Source organism: Chelon labrosus, assembly GCF_963514085.1.
Source record: "Chelon labrosus genome assembly, chromosome: 21".
Classification (NCBI taxonomy): domain Eukaryota; kingdom Metazoa; phylum Chordata; class Actinopteri; order Mugiliformes; family Mugilidae; genus Chelon; species Chelon labrosus.
This window is the reverse complement of record NC_140354.1, coordinates 1,146,518-1,162,600: the sequence shown is the minus strand read 5'-3', so window position 1 is coordinate 1,162,600 and position 16,083 is coordinate 1,146,518. Positions and strand designations below refer to the sequence as shown.

Below are 16,083 nucleotides of genomic sequence, written 5' to 3'. Positions count from 1 at the left end.
CTCTGGGTCCTTTTGTCAAAACTACATGGCCTAATTCTCTAACCATTCAAAAGGTCACTAAAGTAACCCAAGACAGTGAATGCAGTGGGAAAAGGCTAGGTAGACACCAGTCACTATTATATTTGAGTGACCTCAGGTTACATCATAGCCGGGATGACTTGTTTGGCAGACGTTATGAATATAAATGAAACCTATTGCATGTCAGTTGAGGCCTTACATTCAGACTTTACGTGATCAGCATGACTCCTGACAGATTCAGGACAAAATCCTAATACACCAGCGAAAAATTGCATTTGACGTTAAGCACTTTTTAACAATAAACACAAGAACAGTTAAGCAGGATCCATAACAACAAACCTGCTTATGTTTCCTGCAGGGAATTCAAAGGGGGGTAGCCGCATAAGTGATGATGACTGGCTGAGGTAGGGTAAGATTTCATGGTAGGCCAATCAGCGGCGGGGCAGTGTTCAGTTGGGCGGGTGTTGTTTAAATACAAACGCACGCAAGTTTGGAGCATTCAGAGGTAAAGTTGCCGTTATCAAGGTGGACGTATAGGCACTACTTTAACCTCATTAAGGTAAAAGGCAAGAACGTTTTTTTTTTTTTTTTTTTTAAAAGTAACGCAATAGTCACTTTCCCTGGTAACTAGTTACTTTTATTGTGGAGTAATTCAGTTACTAACTCAGTTTTTGGGAGAAGTAACTAATAACTACAACTAATTACTTTTTAAAAGTAACGTGCCCAACACTGTACCACATAGTCCAGAACTACTCGGTTCTGTTCTTTAAATTCAAGAACTGTGTTGTTTGTTTTCCTCCATGGTCCAGCAGGAAGCACCTACACTTAGAGAACAACCAGTGTGCTTTTTGATGCGTGTCTTCTGTCTGCGTCACCCACATTTCCAGGCTGGAATCACTTTTAATATCATTTCACGAAGTTGAAAAACCCTGAGCTTATCAAACATCTCCTTGCATTAATCCCTCTTCCAGAACTCTCTCTGTCTGGACGCTTATTACCAGCCTGTGCAGTGCAGAGGAGCTTATCTAGATGAAACTACTTTTCATGACACCTTGGTCTCCCCGCCAATGAAATGCATAATGAACTAATTAGCATTTTAGCACGCCTTGACATTGCATGGTGAAAGTGTGTGAAGGCAGGAGGGAACAGGGAGGTTAGAGAAGACAAAAAGACAGACAGACGTGGGCGAGACATCAGGAAAATGTGTGAAAGAGAGGAGGGAGAGAGCAATACAGACGGTGATCAATGAAATGTGGTCGCCGTATCTGTCCGCTGCCAGACTGTGCTGAGACACACTTTACTTTTCAATGGAGAGAGGAGATAAAAAAGAAAAGTTATCTCTGTTAAAACGACACAAATGCAGTGACAGAGGAGGAAATGCTGAGCTTGCCTTAGAAACTTTTATTTGTACTTTTGCTGCTGTCTCCTTTTGTCTGAAATACGTCATCAGACTTGATATCTGCAGCCTACCATCAAACCCTTCCTAGGTGGATGGTTGACACTGGGAAGTACCGTTCTTGTGGGATTGCAAGGTTATGCCCTTCCATGCGTGCCGTTTTCCCTGCGGGACTCAGGCACAAACGAGTTGACTTTTCTCTCGCACGCCCACAGCTCTGATATGATCAGAGAAAGAGAGCAGGCTGAAAATGAGAAGGGGAGATTGATTTTTCTTTTCCCTGCTAACTGACAGTACATTATGAGTTCGGAGTCTGATGAGCTCTTTCCTCCATACAGATGGGCCCAATTGATCAGGATTACAAACTCTGGAAGAGTGTGGGGCAATGCTGCTACTGTCATATGCACAAAATAAAGTGTTGTTTTGCCCTGCTAGAAGCTGGGTCTAGTGCTGTCACTTAATGAGTCCATCTGTTCTCCTAAGTACTTTGAATCCCAGCAAGACACAGTGTTACATAAATTACTGGCAAAGACTTATGGTATCATGACAAACGCTGAACCCAAAAGATTTTGGTGAATATGTGACACTTCGAGTTGGTGCTATAGCCACATCTTTCATGCCGCTGTATGATAAGACCTAATCCTTCAAGTTCTATAAAACACTGTGCTCCTACGCAATCAATGTCAGTGATTTCCCCACCAAAAAAGACTACCAAGACCTGCATGATCAGGTTTACTCCTGAGCCAGGATAACAAAAAAAGATATTTTATATTTGCTGAGGACAACCATAGACTGTATAAAGAGTGGATGATGGAACAGCTCCCCGAAAGTGAAGCCAAAGCAAGTAGAGCTCTCCCTGGTGGCCGGCTGCAGTACAGGTGATAAGTTCCACCCCCTCCATGTAAATGGGTGGGACTTGGGCCAAATGAAAACACTAAAGTACACGTCAAATAAATTTTGGATGGTTTCTGTCATTTTGTGTAGTTAATATAATACTGATGCATGTTCAAGTGCTCATTTTTTTGTTTAGTTAGTTATTTGACGCTATAGAAAGAGGATGCGACATCAAGATGACTACCAGTTGCCATGCTAACCACTTTGTAAAGCGGTCCCGTATGACCTTAACAGTTGGAAAAAGAAAAAAAAAGAAATAAGTACATTGTATAACACAACATTTCTTTGTAACTAGTGGAGGTAGAGCAGAGGGTAGTATTAAATAAACGAAAATGCAAACGAGTCTGGTGGAAGTGTGTGCGGGTCATCGATAAGTGGCTCAATGCTCGGACTGAACTGGGCAGACTCTGGCTCCAAACTTGCAAGATGGTGCTGCCCGTGTCACCAGGAAAATAGCGTCAGTTTGGCCCATGCAAGGGAGTGGGGATGCGTTGTCCATATTTATATACAGTCTGTGAGAACAACTACATTAGCATCACTACGCATGAGGTTCAGAAGCTAAAGTGTCAGTAGTTCATTCATTCATTCATTCATCTTCTGTAACCGCATGTCCTGTGAAGGGTCACGGGGGGGCTGGATCCTAGCCCAGCTGTCATCAGGGAAGAGGCGGGGTACACCCTGGACAGGTCTCCAGTCTATCACAGGGCTAACACAACGAGACAGACAACCATTCACACTCACATGCACACCTACGGTCAATTTAGAATCACCAATTAACCTAATGAACATGTCTTTGGATGGTGGGAGGAAGCTGGAGCACCCGGGGAGAACCCACGGAGACACAGGGAGAACATGCAAACTCCACACAGAAAGGCCCCAGATGGAATAACGACCATGCCACTGTGCCGCTCTGTGTCAGTAGTTTTCAAACATAAACTAGCTACTTAACTACTACTACTACTAATAATACTGCTTTGCATTCCAGTATCTATTATCGAGTAGTGCAACTGGAGCCCTAGCAACACAGCAGTCTTAGACAGTGAGGTACATGTAGAAACTTGCCATTGTTAACAGAGATTTACTGGTGTAATCCTTCAAGCACCCCTCCCATTCCAAGCTATGCTCTGTGGAAAACTGGACTGCTAGACACACTGCCAGCTTTGATGCTTTTTTGATGACACTTTATACAGCAGCTCTTCATCCAAACACGGTGGAACAAACTCTATGTGACACAGCAGTCAGATCAATCCAGCACTGCCTCACCATCACAGACAGGAAAGGCCACATGTGTGTGCATGTGATAGCATGTAAACTGAGTTGACAGAGGAGGTAACCTTTCTTCTTGAATCACCAACAACATTTTCATACCCAGTGAACTCTGGAAAAAAGTTCATCAAGTGTTGGTAGAATCATGTTTCAAACCCATCCATCAATCTTATTCTGTCACTGGTAGCACCACTGCAGAGCAAGACCAACAGCAGCTCAGTAATTACCCTGCAAGCCTTGACCTGTTAGTTTGACATTTTTTCCTCCATTCCTCCAAGGCAGTCAGACTTCCAGTTCCCAGTGAAATCCGCGTGAAGGAACAGCAGTCACACTCTTGACATTTTATGCTGTGTCATTTTTCTCAGTTTGAGAGTAGCACTGGCTGCACGACTAAACAAATAAGCAACACACAAACAACATAACAGTGGGAGTCCTACAATAAGGGCTTTAGACATAGACACGCATTTCTTTGTGCAAATGTAGTGAGGCTGGATTTCACTACTTCTGCTGAACAGTGTAAGTGGATGAGTAACGGAAAACTAAATGTGAAAGACAACTAATTAAGTCATGTCTAACGGAGAAGATTCATTCCAACTCATCAACATTCATTTCACCTAAAGGGCTCTGTCAGACTGCTTTGCCATGGAAATAATCACATGAATGTTAATGCAAACACTGCTTTGTTTCCTTTGTGAACCAGTCCTCAGTGTGACACCAACACTTGTGTCTGAAGTGTTTGCAGTCTTATGCCTGATGCCTAATGTTTTCACGGACGGGCGACCCGCCCATGGTAAATAACATAGTTGCACATCCTTCAGCTATGAGCTTATTTCTAACTATCATCCTCAGACATTTGCCATCTTATCTAGCCCACTTTGGATAGCTGGTCACCTACTTTATGGTGTACTCATTTACTGATCCTGTTCAAATCCTGATCACAGATATGTGCAGAATCATGCTGTTCGCAATGAGAGCGCATACATTCAGCGCACCAATTAGTGCAGTTGATTAAGGCGTCTTTCCTATGCGTTTCTTATGCGCGTGTACAACTGTGCGTCTGTTGTCTGTGTAAATCTAATGGAGATTGTTAAGTTCACACGATTCATAATCAGACCTGCAGCATTTCTTTTCTTCCCACTCAGGGCAGCTCGTTGCCACTGCCTCCACCCCCATCCAGGCTGAGCGTTCGCTTTACTTTATGAAGAATAAAGTCATTTCACCAAGACTCAAATCCAATCACCACGTCCACGCAAACTCTGCTAAAACCAAGCGCACCATTGAAACAGCATGACTTGAGAGTGTGTTAGGTCCATATATGGGAAAACACTGACACTTTGTGTGTGTGATTTTAGCTGCGTGCGAAAACATATTAAAATTACACTTACATAATGAATAAGGGCTTAAAGTGATGAAAGATGTAAGAATTCCAACTATTTTCAGGGGCTAGTGCACTGGACAATTGTCTCAACAGCCAGTTCATGGACATACAGTAAGACATTCCTTTAGTATTTCTTTAACAAGTGGGCAAATAATGGGTCTGGAGATATTTCCAAGTGAGAGCTCTGCCACATAAAAAGGCCTGAAGGTCCAATGAAGACAACAGTGGTGGAAGATTGCACTACCCTTTCCTATACAACATCATCTGTAAAACACAATGAAGGCAGTGTGATTTCTATGGCACTAATGTTGACTTTACTGGAGATATATTAATTCTGCTCAGATTCGGCTGCATGAAGCAAAATTGATTGAACTGCACTTCACTGTCCAGAGTGATGTTTTTCAAGGTAAAAAAAAAAGAAAAAAAAAAAGGTGGAATACTCTGTAATGGCTCAAACCACTTGAACACGGTTCACAACTTAAGACTGCTGCAGTAAAGCATCGCAAAAGAGGAAAGCATTTTTTCTGGTGATCTCCATGGGGTTCAGACTTGAGGCAGTCATTGTCTACAAAGGATTCTTGACACATTTTATTTATGATCAGGTTATACCTACGCCCTTCCTCCAATTTGGATGTGAATACACTCAATTAAAACAGAGACTCTGCACTTTAGGCTCAGTTTCATTGACTAATTGTAACTTCAGTATGTTTTGGTAAACAGCTAAACTAAACTACCCAAACATACTGTACACAGACCTAATTGTAAATCCGGCTCTTTAACTGTTGTCTAAGTGAGAACTAAGCTCATAATTTACTTGTGCAAAAACCCAGCAAGAGGCCCACCTGCATCTCCTTCTCGCCATACTTGGAGGGGTTCTTGCTGCCCTGGCTCTTCCTGCGCAGCTTCTTTAGTTCAGCCTGGCACTTCTCCAGACTCTCTCCTTTGCTCTTGTGCTCCACCTGGTATTTCTTTAGGGCAGCCTACATGGGCAAGAAGCAGCACACAAATACAACATTAGACCTCTTAAGAAGACCACACATTCAAAAGCCTGTATGAAAAACAGTGAGATGTAAAAGAGGCAAGTAAGCAGCAGTAATGGCAAGCCTTTCCCAAATGTTTTTAGAAGAATTACAAGCTCATATACTACTGGATTCAACTCATGTGCCGCTTCTATCACTTTGCAGAGAGTTGAAATATGCTTCAGGTATGCATTACATGGGAAAATGTCCACTTTATTTTTTATTATTTACTGTTACTGTAAATTGAGGCAGCGTGCAGGGAGTGATTTTGTTGGCGTTTTCAAAAAAAAAAAGCTCAAAATCTAAAAGCATTTATTTTTTTTAATTAAAGAAACAACTAAATTGTCCTTTTACAAGCTTCATGCCTGCTTTCTATTTGTCCTCTAGGTTTGATGTGACAACAACAAAGCTGTGATTGTTTCTTGAAACATTTTACTTTCACAGCATAGTGACACGATGAGAAATCAGTGACGGCCTGAGCAACAGATAAACAAACATGAAGCTAGAAAGATAAATAGTCTTTTAGAAAAAGATAAATGAATGACCTCATAATTTTACTGAAAGGATTCATTTATTTGATTAATTAATTTGCTTGATTATTTATTTATTGAGAAAAACAACTTTGTTTCCCAGCTCTATGAGCTCTGTTGCTATAGCAACCATGTCTGGTGTGACAAAGCTCATGCAGTTTCTGTGCAAGGCAAAATTGGAGGAAGAGAGCTTGTGTATGAGGGTTCAACACCCACATTTGCATACTGTAAGACACTGAGAATAGGCAGTAGGTAGGCATCCTGTAGGTATTTCTGAAAAGGAGCAGAAACGAAGCAGCTGTTGTCACTGGGAGGCTAGAGTATGACACATGCTGTGTGTGGATTTCATTGCAGAGAAAGGCAGTATTAATTCTGTAGGTTTGAGCTGGCCTGGAAAGGTCTAAACAACACAACTTGCCCGACAGCAACCTTAAAGAATGGCAGGAATTTTACATTTCAATATTTTCAGTGTTCACCAGCGTTGTCTTCGTCTAATGATTAGGAAGGACACAAATGACTATTGTGAAGAATCAGCTCGTAGTGTAGGGTTACATCAGGCATATACGCAAATAAGGGGGCAAACAATGAGGCAAATAATGAGGAAAATAAGGTAATTAGTCTAGAATCCACTTCACTGTTTGCCTTTACCCACAAATCTCAGTCATTGGCTACCACTACAGAAAAGATGAGATACTTGGTGTGCTTAAATCTGATTAGAAAGATGGGGCAGTAGCTGTGCAGCTCCTCTCCCGTTTTAATCACAAGCACAAGGCGGGCAGCTACCAGCTGACCTTTGGTGCACTTGGAGAATGGGACCCTTGTCTCTAAAGGCTGCTATGCCAGAAATACTGCTCTTCATTTGTAGGGAGGGAGGAAAAGAGAGATATGCACCACTGGGGACATTTCCGACTGTAAAAAAACCAGCATGTGTTCCTTTTTTTGAGCTGAACTTTTAGATGATTAATTCACAAGTCTGAAGCAATTGCTATCATCACTGCAGCAGATCTGTTAGTAATGGATGTTAAAAGCTTTGGGGTATGACAAGATAGAAAAATATTATTCATGTGAAGTAATGTGAAAGGAATGATCGTGTCTGATATTTTTCATATTCTTCTACACAAAAAAAATACATTTGAGTGACATGTACGGAGACCACAATAACTTCGAGATCTAAATGCCCATGTTTTTTTTTTTTTTTTAAATTATTATTTGTGCTCAATAGGGCAACATTTAATTTCACTGTTAGACCACCTTGTTTAATCACAACAATTATTTTTCTATTAGACATTAAAAGCAAAATTATATAAAGCGTGTGTGAGCAAGCCGCTGTGACTGAAGCAGCTCATAATGTGGCCCTTCCAACAATATAATACAATAATGGAACATTATCCCATCCCCCAAAACAACGCACAGCAGTACTGCTCTACACTCAGGCTGCAGCCCACTCATTCTAAAGATATCGCATGTAGACCAGCTCCAAAGCGCTAACACACACAGTCTCACTCCAGGAGGGGTTTATTAAAATCAAGTCTATCCTTGATGGCTGAGTAGACATGAAATGTTATTTCAAAACATCTCATTTCACAAACATGTCCTCTAACAGCTTATTCTCTATTATCACTCTGTTCAAATGAAGCCTTAACTGATACATTGAGCTAAAATATGGAGCGCACTTACGAGCTGATGCTCTGGATTTGGGAGACTGAGCGACAGATACAAATACTCACAGTCAAGTAACGGGCGTCCAGCTCCACCTTCTTCTCGAGCTCAGAGAGCAGCTCATTGTGAAAGGATTTCAACTGTGGAAAAAAATACAAAAACAATGAAAACATGTGGAAAAGTCTCCCACGTTTAATAATAAATTACAAGTCTTCCTTTTCCCATAAATTTACTAATGAATATGTTACTAACAAAATCCTGACCTGTGAAGACTCTTAGCTTGCAGAGCACTGCCGATGTTGCTGATTCACTACTACCCAGCATAATATTTAGTTTAATATTATTTTCAGTATATATATTTTCACTAGATATACAGTGAATGAAATATGTATGTTAAATACACCTATCAGGCATAAAGTTATGACCACCCTCCTAATACTGTGTAGGTCTCCTTTGTGCCACTAATTAGAAAATGGTCATGGGCCTTCTGAGGGTGACCTGTGGTGTCTGGCAACAGAATGTTGTTAGTGGGGGCTTTTGGGTCCTATGGGTTGAGGGAGGGGCTTCTGTGGATCATCCCACAGATACTTGATCAGTTTGGGATCTAGTGAATTTGGAGGCCAGGTCAACACCTTGACAGAGTCAACACATGACAGAATTACAAAAATAAGGGTCTATTTCATTCAAGAGAAAACAAAAAGGTGACAGGTCAGACATAGTGAGCTTCTGCAGCTGAAAATTGATCCTCCTACGCCCTTTATTCAGCCTTCTCAGGTGTGGCTGGCTATATCCTGCTGGGGATGGCTGGTGCCATCAAGGAGTGTCAGTATTTTACATTTTCCTCTTGGTTAAGAAAATAAGAAGATATTTTATTCAATCAAATAAATCTTTCAGACTGAATGACATTTCTTTAGCTGCTTGGTTACTATTCTATTCTGTTTAAATGACGGTGATTCATTGATGTTACAAGTGCAGGAATGGACCGGATCAATGGAAATATTACATCTTGACCTGAGCAACATAGTACATTCTCCTAGTTGACATTTTTTCCCTATGAGATGCATGGCACTGTGGTCCATGGCCCGTATAGTGGTACTCTAACAGTTACATGGGGGCTCAATGAATCAAGTAGGACTTGTCAAAATATGTTATTCTTTAAGGGTTGGACTGAGTGCCCAAGTGAAGTTGGGTGGTCAATTGCACCCATGTGACCTGCACAGCACAAATTAATACTGACTGTGGATAACCCAGCAAAGAAAAAACTACCCAGAATGCCATACTGTTGTATAATTGGGATTTATGTAGGCTCATGTCTGTTCATCCAATATGAGTTCATGTTTATTTAATTGTTATCATTCCATGCAGTCAAGGGCTCAGGGACAAGTTTGTGTCAAGAAAAGCAGAGTCACGCAGCAAAACTAAAATGTTTTATTGTTGCAATAACTTGTTATCACTTCTTTTATTTTTCAATACACTGCAGTAGCACTAGCCACAAAGCGAAAATGCTTTGAGCTTATAATACTAACCATCTCCTCGAGCTGCACTTGGATCTGTCTGTGGACCTCTGCCATCTGGAACAGCACATCCCCTGTACAAAGAGAAACGGGGAGACACGAAGAAAACAAATGAACAATACGCTACATCTCAAGCAGAAAACTGCGGAAACTGAAGGAAGAAACAAGAAAAGCAAGAGAGAGAAACTGTGGCGTGCAAAGCTCATGCGGTAACACAAGACACACAAGCATACGGGACAAGTGGCTTGCAACTGGGACAATGAAGAACATGATGAAAGTTTGTTTTTGATGAAAGATCAAGTAGAAAAAAAAAAGAAAAATGAAAAGAGAAATAAATTAAAAAATTAATAAAGCTACTGGAAACCAAAGGCTTAAAATTAAATTCGGGTTCCTCAAGCATGTAAATACTGATGTCTTGTGGAGATCAAACTATTGCCTTTCTTTCCTTGATTAATCTTAAAATCAGGAAACATGGTTTCTAGGAAAACAAACAAACACTAAAAGGGTAAAGGAAAGAAAAAAAAAGCAAGTAACCAAAAGAGAAAGATAAGGAGTCATGCAGCTGAATGTTCAATTTTCATATACCTACAAGCTGCCTCTTCTGAATATGCAGTGCATTGTCAAGAAAAGGAACACAAAGAGCTACATTGAGCAAAGGACACATATACAAAGAGAGACCTGGTGGAAAGACAGTATGTACAGAATAATGAGACACACACATTTCACCGACCAGAGGGTCCAAAGCCCCTTTAGCTCTGTCACAGATATTACATAGTAGAGTGTGTTCGTAGACTTTAGGGAGTAGATATGAATTGTTCAATAAGTGCCCCTGATGCAAATGGTGTGACAGCTGTTGTCACTATACTATTTTTGCAAATAAAATGCAGAAGTAAAAACAAAGGTGAAGCCTGAAAGGTAAAATGACTGTAAAATAGTATCCATGACTATGTTACTGCAGACATGAACACTGCAATCATTTAAAAAAAGAAACACTGCATGCACTTATGAAAAGTCTTTCCCCCTTCATTTCAGACTCCCTTCTGAAAGCTGACCTACAAGAGTACTTCTAAGTCAACGCTTTGTGAGTGAATTCTTGCGTTCTTCACCAGCGGGCTTTGGAGTGGTCTTGATCAGATAACACAGCAAACAGACGAAACTGAAGCAACCGTGACAAAGCAGAATACAACTCCTTGAATAAGAATAAGAATAAGAATAAGAATAAGAACACACACTTGCTTGTGCAGCAAAGTCAACCTTATCTAGCTTGCCTTCATTACTTGCTAAATTCAATATAATCACTGCCCCTACAAGTCCTGATGGGCTCATCTCCTTATGCCCAAGACGCCCGGGTCTTTTGTCCGTGCTGCAACCTGCCTGCTGATTTTGTGCCTCATAAGAGGGCAAAGCATACTGTCGGTTCCCAGCAGGCTTACTAAGCAGCTTACAGATACTCAGCCCTGATCACGGCCCTTCCAGCTTATAAACAATGCCATTCTGTCGGCAGCTTCAACTAGCTGGATCAATTAACTAATGAGCGGCCATCATCATACTGCAGACACGAGAACACAGACTCACGCATGACACGAACGCTGGCATTAGGACAGGGGGGTTTCCAAGAAGCCAGAAAGGTAAAGAATTGAATTCATCTGTATGAGTTCTTATCTTATCATCTGCAGTTTCATTAGTGTACAGTGTGCGAGACCAAAGAATGAGGAAAATAAAGAAATAAATTACACTTTGGAGATGCAGATGGTTACCATGGCAACTTCAATATCACATCACACAACAGCAACTGGAAATTAGATGGGAACCTTCAGGGACGGTTAACATCAGAGGACTCGAGAATCAATAAAGGCATAATGAGGAAAACTTGCAATGTTATTGTGTTGTAGAGAAAATATTTGGCAGACATGACAGAGCATGTGAAGCTTGCCGTTCGAACTGCCAGCCCGACAAGGATGCACGCATACCAGATAAAAGTGACATGACAGGTTGATCGTCTTCGTGGCAAACTCACACTCAGAGAAACATGCACCCTCTCACACATGCTTGTGTACAGTACTACTACTGCTACTACTGCTACTACTACTACACAAGCGCACAACAGTAAATAAATGTTAAAGACTTGTAATTATTGTATCAATATTTCCCAGTCCACTTAAACGTTGTCTGGGTCCCCAGCTGGGAGAAAACAATAGTCTCTTTGTTGGGTGCTGAGCTCAGGTTGATCTGCACCTGCAGCTCCGCAACAAGCAGCCACATGCTTGTTAGCTTAAACAACTGAGTCAGAGAAGGAAGCATGGTCACAGGATGTATGACGGCGAACAAACCGTCCCCTTCAGTATGACATCAGCTTGTGTGGATGCACTGACTGCTTGTGTAACAGCAACCATGACACGCCCACAGAGGTGGAGAAAAAGCAGAATAACAGAAAGTGGGCAATGGAGCTGAAAAAAAAAATGATAAAAAATTAAAAAATTGGCTTGTTTCAGTGCTGAACAGAGGGAACAAGAGAGACAGAGATGGAGAGAGAGAATGGAGGTGGATGGAGAGACACTGAATCACTGCTGAAGGTCAAACCAGATTCACTAAGGGTTGTCATGGAAGCAGGATAATGCTAGGGTCGTTGCCATGGGAGAATCTGCAAGATGAGGAGCAGCGCCTGCGAAACGTTGCGTTACAAAATACTGTTCAAAAGATCTCTCCCCGTACTATCAGCTATCATTACATCAGCATATACACTTCCCTGGAGAGGAGAGTGGTGTGCGTCCCACCTGGGGAGTCTGTGTACAGTACATATAAGTGTGTCAGTGTGTGCAGTGTGTGCGAGCAAACAGCTGTGTTAATACCTGTCTACTTGGCATGCCAAGTCACAAGGGAAACAAACAAGTGGGCAAGTATAAGGGGGCAGCGGGATAATGTGCGAGACGCAGATAATAGCTGAGACCATGGGTGGCCGTGTGAGTGTGTACGTTCCTGTACACATGTGAGTACACACACGTCTAAACACTGTTCATTTGGAAGAAACTTACTATTATAAACACAACCTTTGCTCGTTCTGTAAATTGGATTATGAACTAAATTTGAACTCCTTTTCCCAGTTTGTTCGTTTATGTAGGCTCTCACTGGAGCAAACCGCTGATATATATGACATGTTGCTAAAACTGGAAGCTCACCCATCACAGCTGTTCAACCTACTAGCCTAATATAAGTTTGTCCAGCAATGGAGTCTTGCATTTAGGCCACAATGAAAGCTTTAGATGAGACATGTATGACTGGCAAAGAAAAGTGGGTCAGAGAGCAGTTCCAAGTAATCCTGACATTAAATCTAAGAAGGTCTAAGAAGGTATGTAGCTTTTTCAAACCATCTGTTAACAGTGAGCCAAATTCCTGGCACCTTTATAAGCCGCTCTTCTCCCATCCTCAACAACACATTTTAAAAACAGCAAAATGCATTAATTAGAGTAAAATGCAGTTGTTGACAGGAAAAAAAAAAGCATGAATACCTCAGTCTTCACTTAAGTGGGCTATAAATTTAACTGTGGTATTCAATACATAAAAAGCCAAGTAAACACTGCACCTCTGCATAACCCAGCCAAAACTAATCCTGTCCAGTGAGGCCTCTCAGCTTTTGCGTGTGTGTGCGTGTGCCCTCCGTCAAACAGACGCACAGACTTGCAACTCTTTATACATCCCTGACACAGACAAAAAGCAGAGAGGAAAGAACTTCTGCCTCAATGTCTCCAACACAGCAAAATTAGAAGAAAGACAGACAACACAGGCAAGAGGGCAGGGTTTCTGCACATAAATATACCATCACACTTCTAGAGGGTCAAGTGGTGATTGATAACTGTCTATACATGCTCTTTATAGGAAATTGCTGCACAGAACAATAAGCCTCAGTGGGGTGGTTTCTTTATCATGTTGCTAAGGTTATGAGATCCATGATGTAGGATATGGGTAATCACAGCATAAAAATAACTATATGACATATATCAGTTATGACATGTAAACTTGTTATACACCGATCAGGCATAACATTATGACCATTGACAGAAGAAGTAAATAACATTAACCGTCTTGTGACAATACAGTGTTCTGCTGGGAAAGTTTTGGACCATCATGTGGATGTTACTTCGACATGTAGCACCCACCTAAACCAGACCAGGCACCCCCACTCCATAGCAATGACACTCCTTGATGGCAGCAGCCATCCCCAGCAGGATGCAGCCCGACACAGACACACACACAAAAACGGTTTAGGAACAGCTCAAAAAAACAAAAGAACAGCACAAGGTGTTGACCTGGCCTCCAAATTCACTAGATCCCAAACTGATCAAGTATCTGTGGGATGATCCACAGAGGCCCCTCCCCCTCAACCCATAGGACCCAAAGGCCCCCACTAACAACATTCTGTTGCACTGATGAGTCACAACTGTTTTGGAGGCACAAGGGAGACCTACACAATATTAGGAAGGAGGTCGTTATGCCTGATTGGTGTATATGCTTCACTGTGTTTCCTCTGATTGTGTGAGTGTTCATTGTAAAATAAATGTTTAATACCGGAAACTTGCTGAAAAAGCCATAAGCCAGGACTTAAACACTGGCTTGTGAAAAATAGTAGTTCCCCTGAGAGAAAGTGAGGGGACCTGCTTTGATTAATGCAGCACAAAAGCACAAGAGTGGGGTGAGAGCCTGTTGCCTATGTCCTGTTTGATCCAAAGTCTCAATGGAATCGACATCTGAAGTTAAAATAGAAGAACGCTCAACATGAAGGCCAAGCGAAATTTGTTCTAGGGCAAATTCGGTAAACAGAGAGAGAAACTGGTGGGGAGTGAATGAGTACAGTGATGGGGAAAATCCCTGAAGAATACATCAGTGTGACAGAAAAGAGGTTGTTGTCTCTATCACATTTTAGCACTGTTTTATCAACAGCAGAGCTCTTTGGGGAGGCCTCTGTGGATCATCCCACAGATACTTGATCAGTTTGGGATCTAGTGAATTTGGAGGCCAGGTCAACACCTTGTGCTGTTTTTCAGGTTTTTTTGAGTTGTTCCAAAATGTTTCTTTTTTTTTGCCTGTGTCAGGCTGCATCCTGCTGGGGATGGCTACTGCCATCAAGGAGTGTCATTGCTATGGGGTGGGGGTGCCTGGTCAGGTCTAGGTGGGTGCTACATGTCTAAGTAACATCCACATGAATGCCAGGTCCAAAAGCTTCCCAGCAGAACATTGTATTGTCACAAGATGGTCAATGATAATCACTTCTCCTGCCAGTGGTTTTAATGTTGTGGCTGATCGGTGTGATTCCAAATGTCAATTATTAGATGTTGCTCTTTTCCACTGAAGACATTACTTAGGAACATTTCTCGGCCTGTGTCACGACAGACAACATCTAGAAAATACAGATTTGCATAAACTGACATAAACAAATCACCCAGAAAGTGGACATACCGGTTCGATCACAATTCCTTCCAACGCAGTCGGTAACATTAGCTCTGCTGTGTTTTATTGTTGCCAGCCAGCATAACCAACGCAGAAAGAATGCATCAATGACTCTGGCAAGTATGAACTGGAGTTGTCTGCAGCTGAGAAGAACCTTCTGTCGTGTCTGCTGCTGCTGAAAGGCCGAGACACTTCGCTACTCTCATCTCATTCCGTAAAATACATGCGTTTTAAATGTATACAGCAGGTGCATGTGAAAGATTCGGGAAGAAGTTTAACAACACAAAATACTAATACTAAAACAAGTGATAAACACTATCAACGCTGTTCTGCGATACTTAAGAGTTGCCATTCAGCTTGGGTGAAATAATAATAATTTAAGTTGTGTGGGCTGTACAAATGCTCAAACGGTCAAGGTGGACTTTCTAGCAGTGAGCATTCAATATATTATGAAACGGAGAGGTTAAATGGATTGGCTGTATTTTATACACTGAACACAGAAGGAGAACTTAGAGCAGATTAGTCTCCATGGAATGCTAGATTTGTAAACTGCTGCTAACACAAGTTAGTGATGGTTGTAACCCCATGTCCGAGCTGCCTAATGACAAGCTGTATTATATGCTACGCTATGATATGGTAATATGGATCACTGTCAATACAGCTCTGTCTTGTCCAGCACAGTGAAGTTTATTTGTTAATTTCACAATCGTGCACATTTTTACGTTTAGCCCTCTTCTGCTGCCACGAACAAATGAAGGGCAACATGAATGTGCGTAGATGGAGACTGTAGGGGCCCCTGGCATCCCATCATGCAGTGCGTGCCTCAGAAATAGAGCAGGAGAAGGCAGGGACCCCTGGGATGGTGGCACAGAGCTAAGAAAAGAGCGCTTCTGCTCTCATTTAAACAGGGACAGGTGCTGGGGAGGAGAGAGGTAGGGCAGTCTAAAGACGGAGAGACAGGGAGAGA

General features: G+C 41.8%; 1 protein-coding gene across 5 annotated transcripts in view; it reads right to left on the bottom strand.

The window, feature by feature from the left end:
- The window catches only part of LOC311507116 (BAR/IMD domain-containing adapter protein 2-like), a 54,886-nt gene that overhangs the window by 14,436 nt on the left and 24,367 nt on the right, over positions 1-16,083 (bottom strand). For all 5 annotated transcript variants that reach the window (XM_084571332.1, XM_084571330.1, XM_084571331.1 and 2 more), the window contains exons 4-6: positions 9,687-9,748; positions 8,229-8,300; positions 5,795-5,932 (exon numbers count right to left, since the gene is read on the bottom strand). In XM_084571332.1, the coding sequence (XP_084427458.1) occupies positions 5,795-5,932; positions 8,229-8,300; positions 9,687-9,748 (272 nt within the window). The remainder of the gene's footprint in view (positions 1-5,794; positions 5,933-8,228; positions 8,301-9,686; positions 9,749-16,083) is intronic.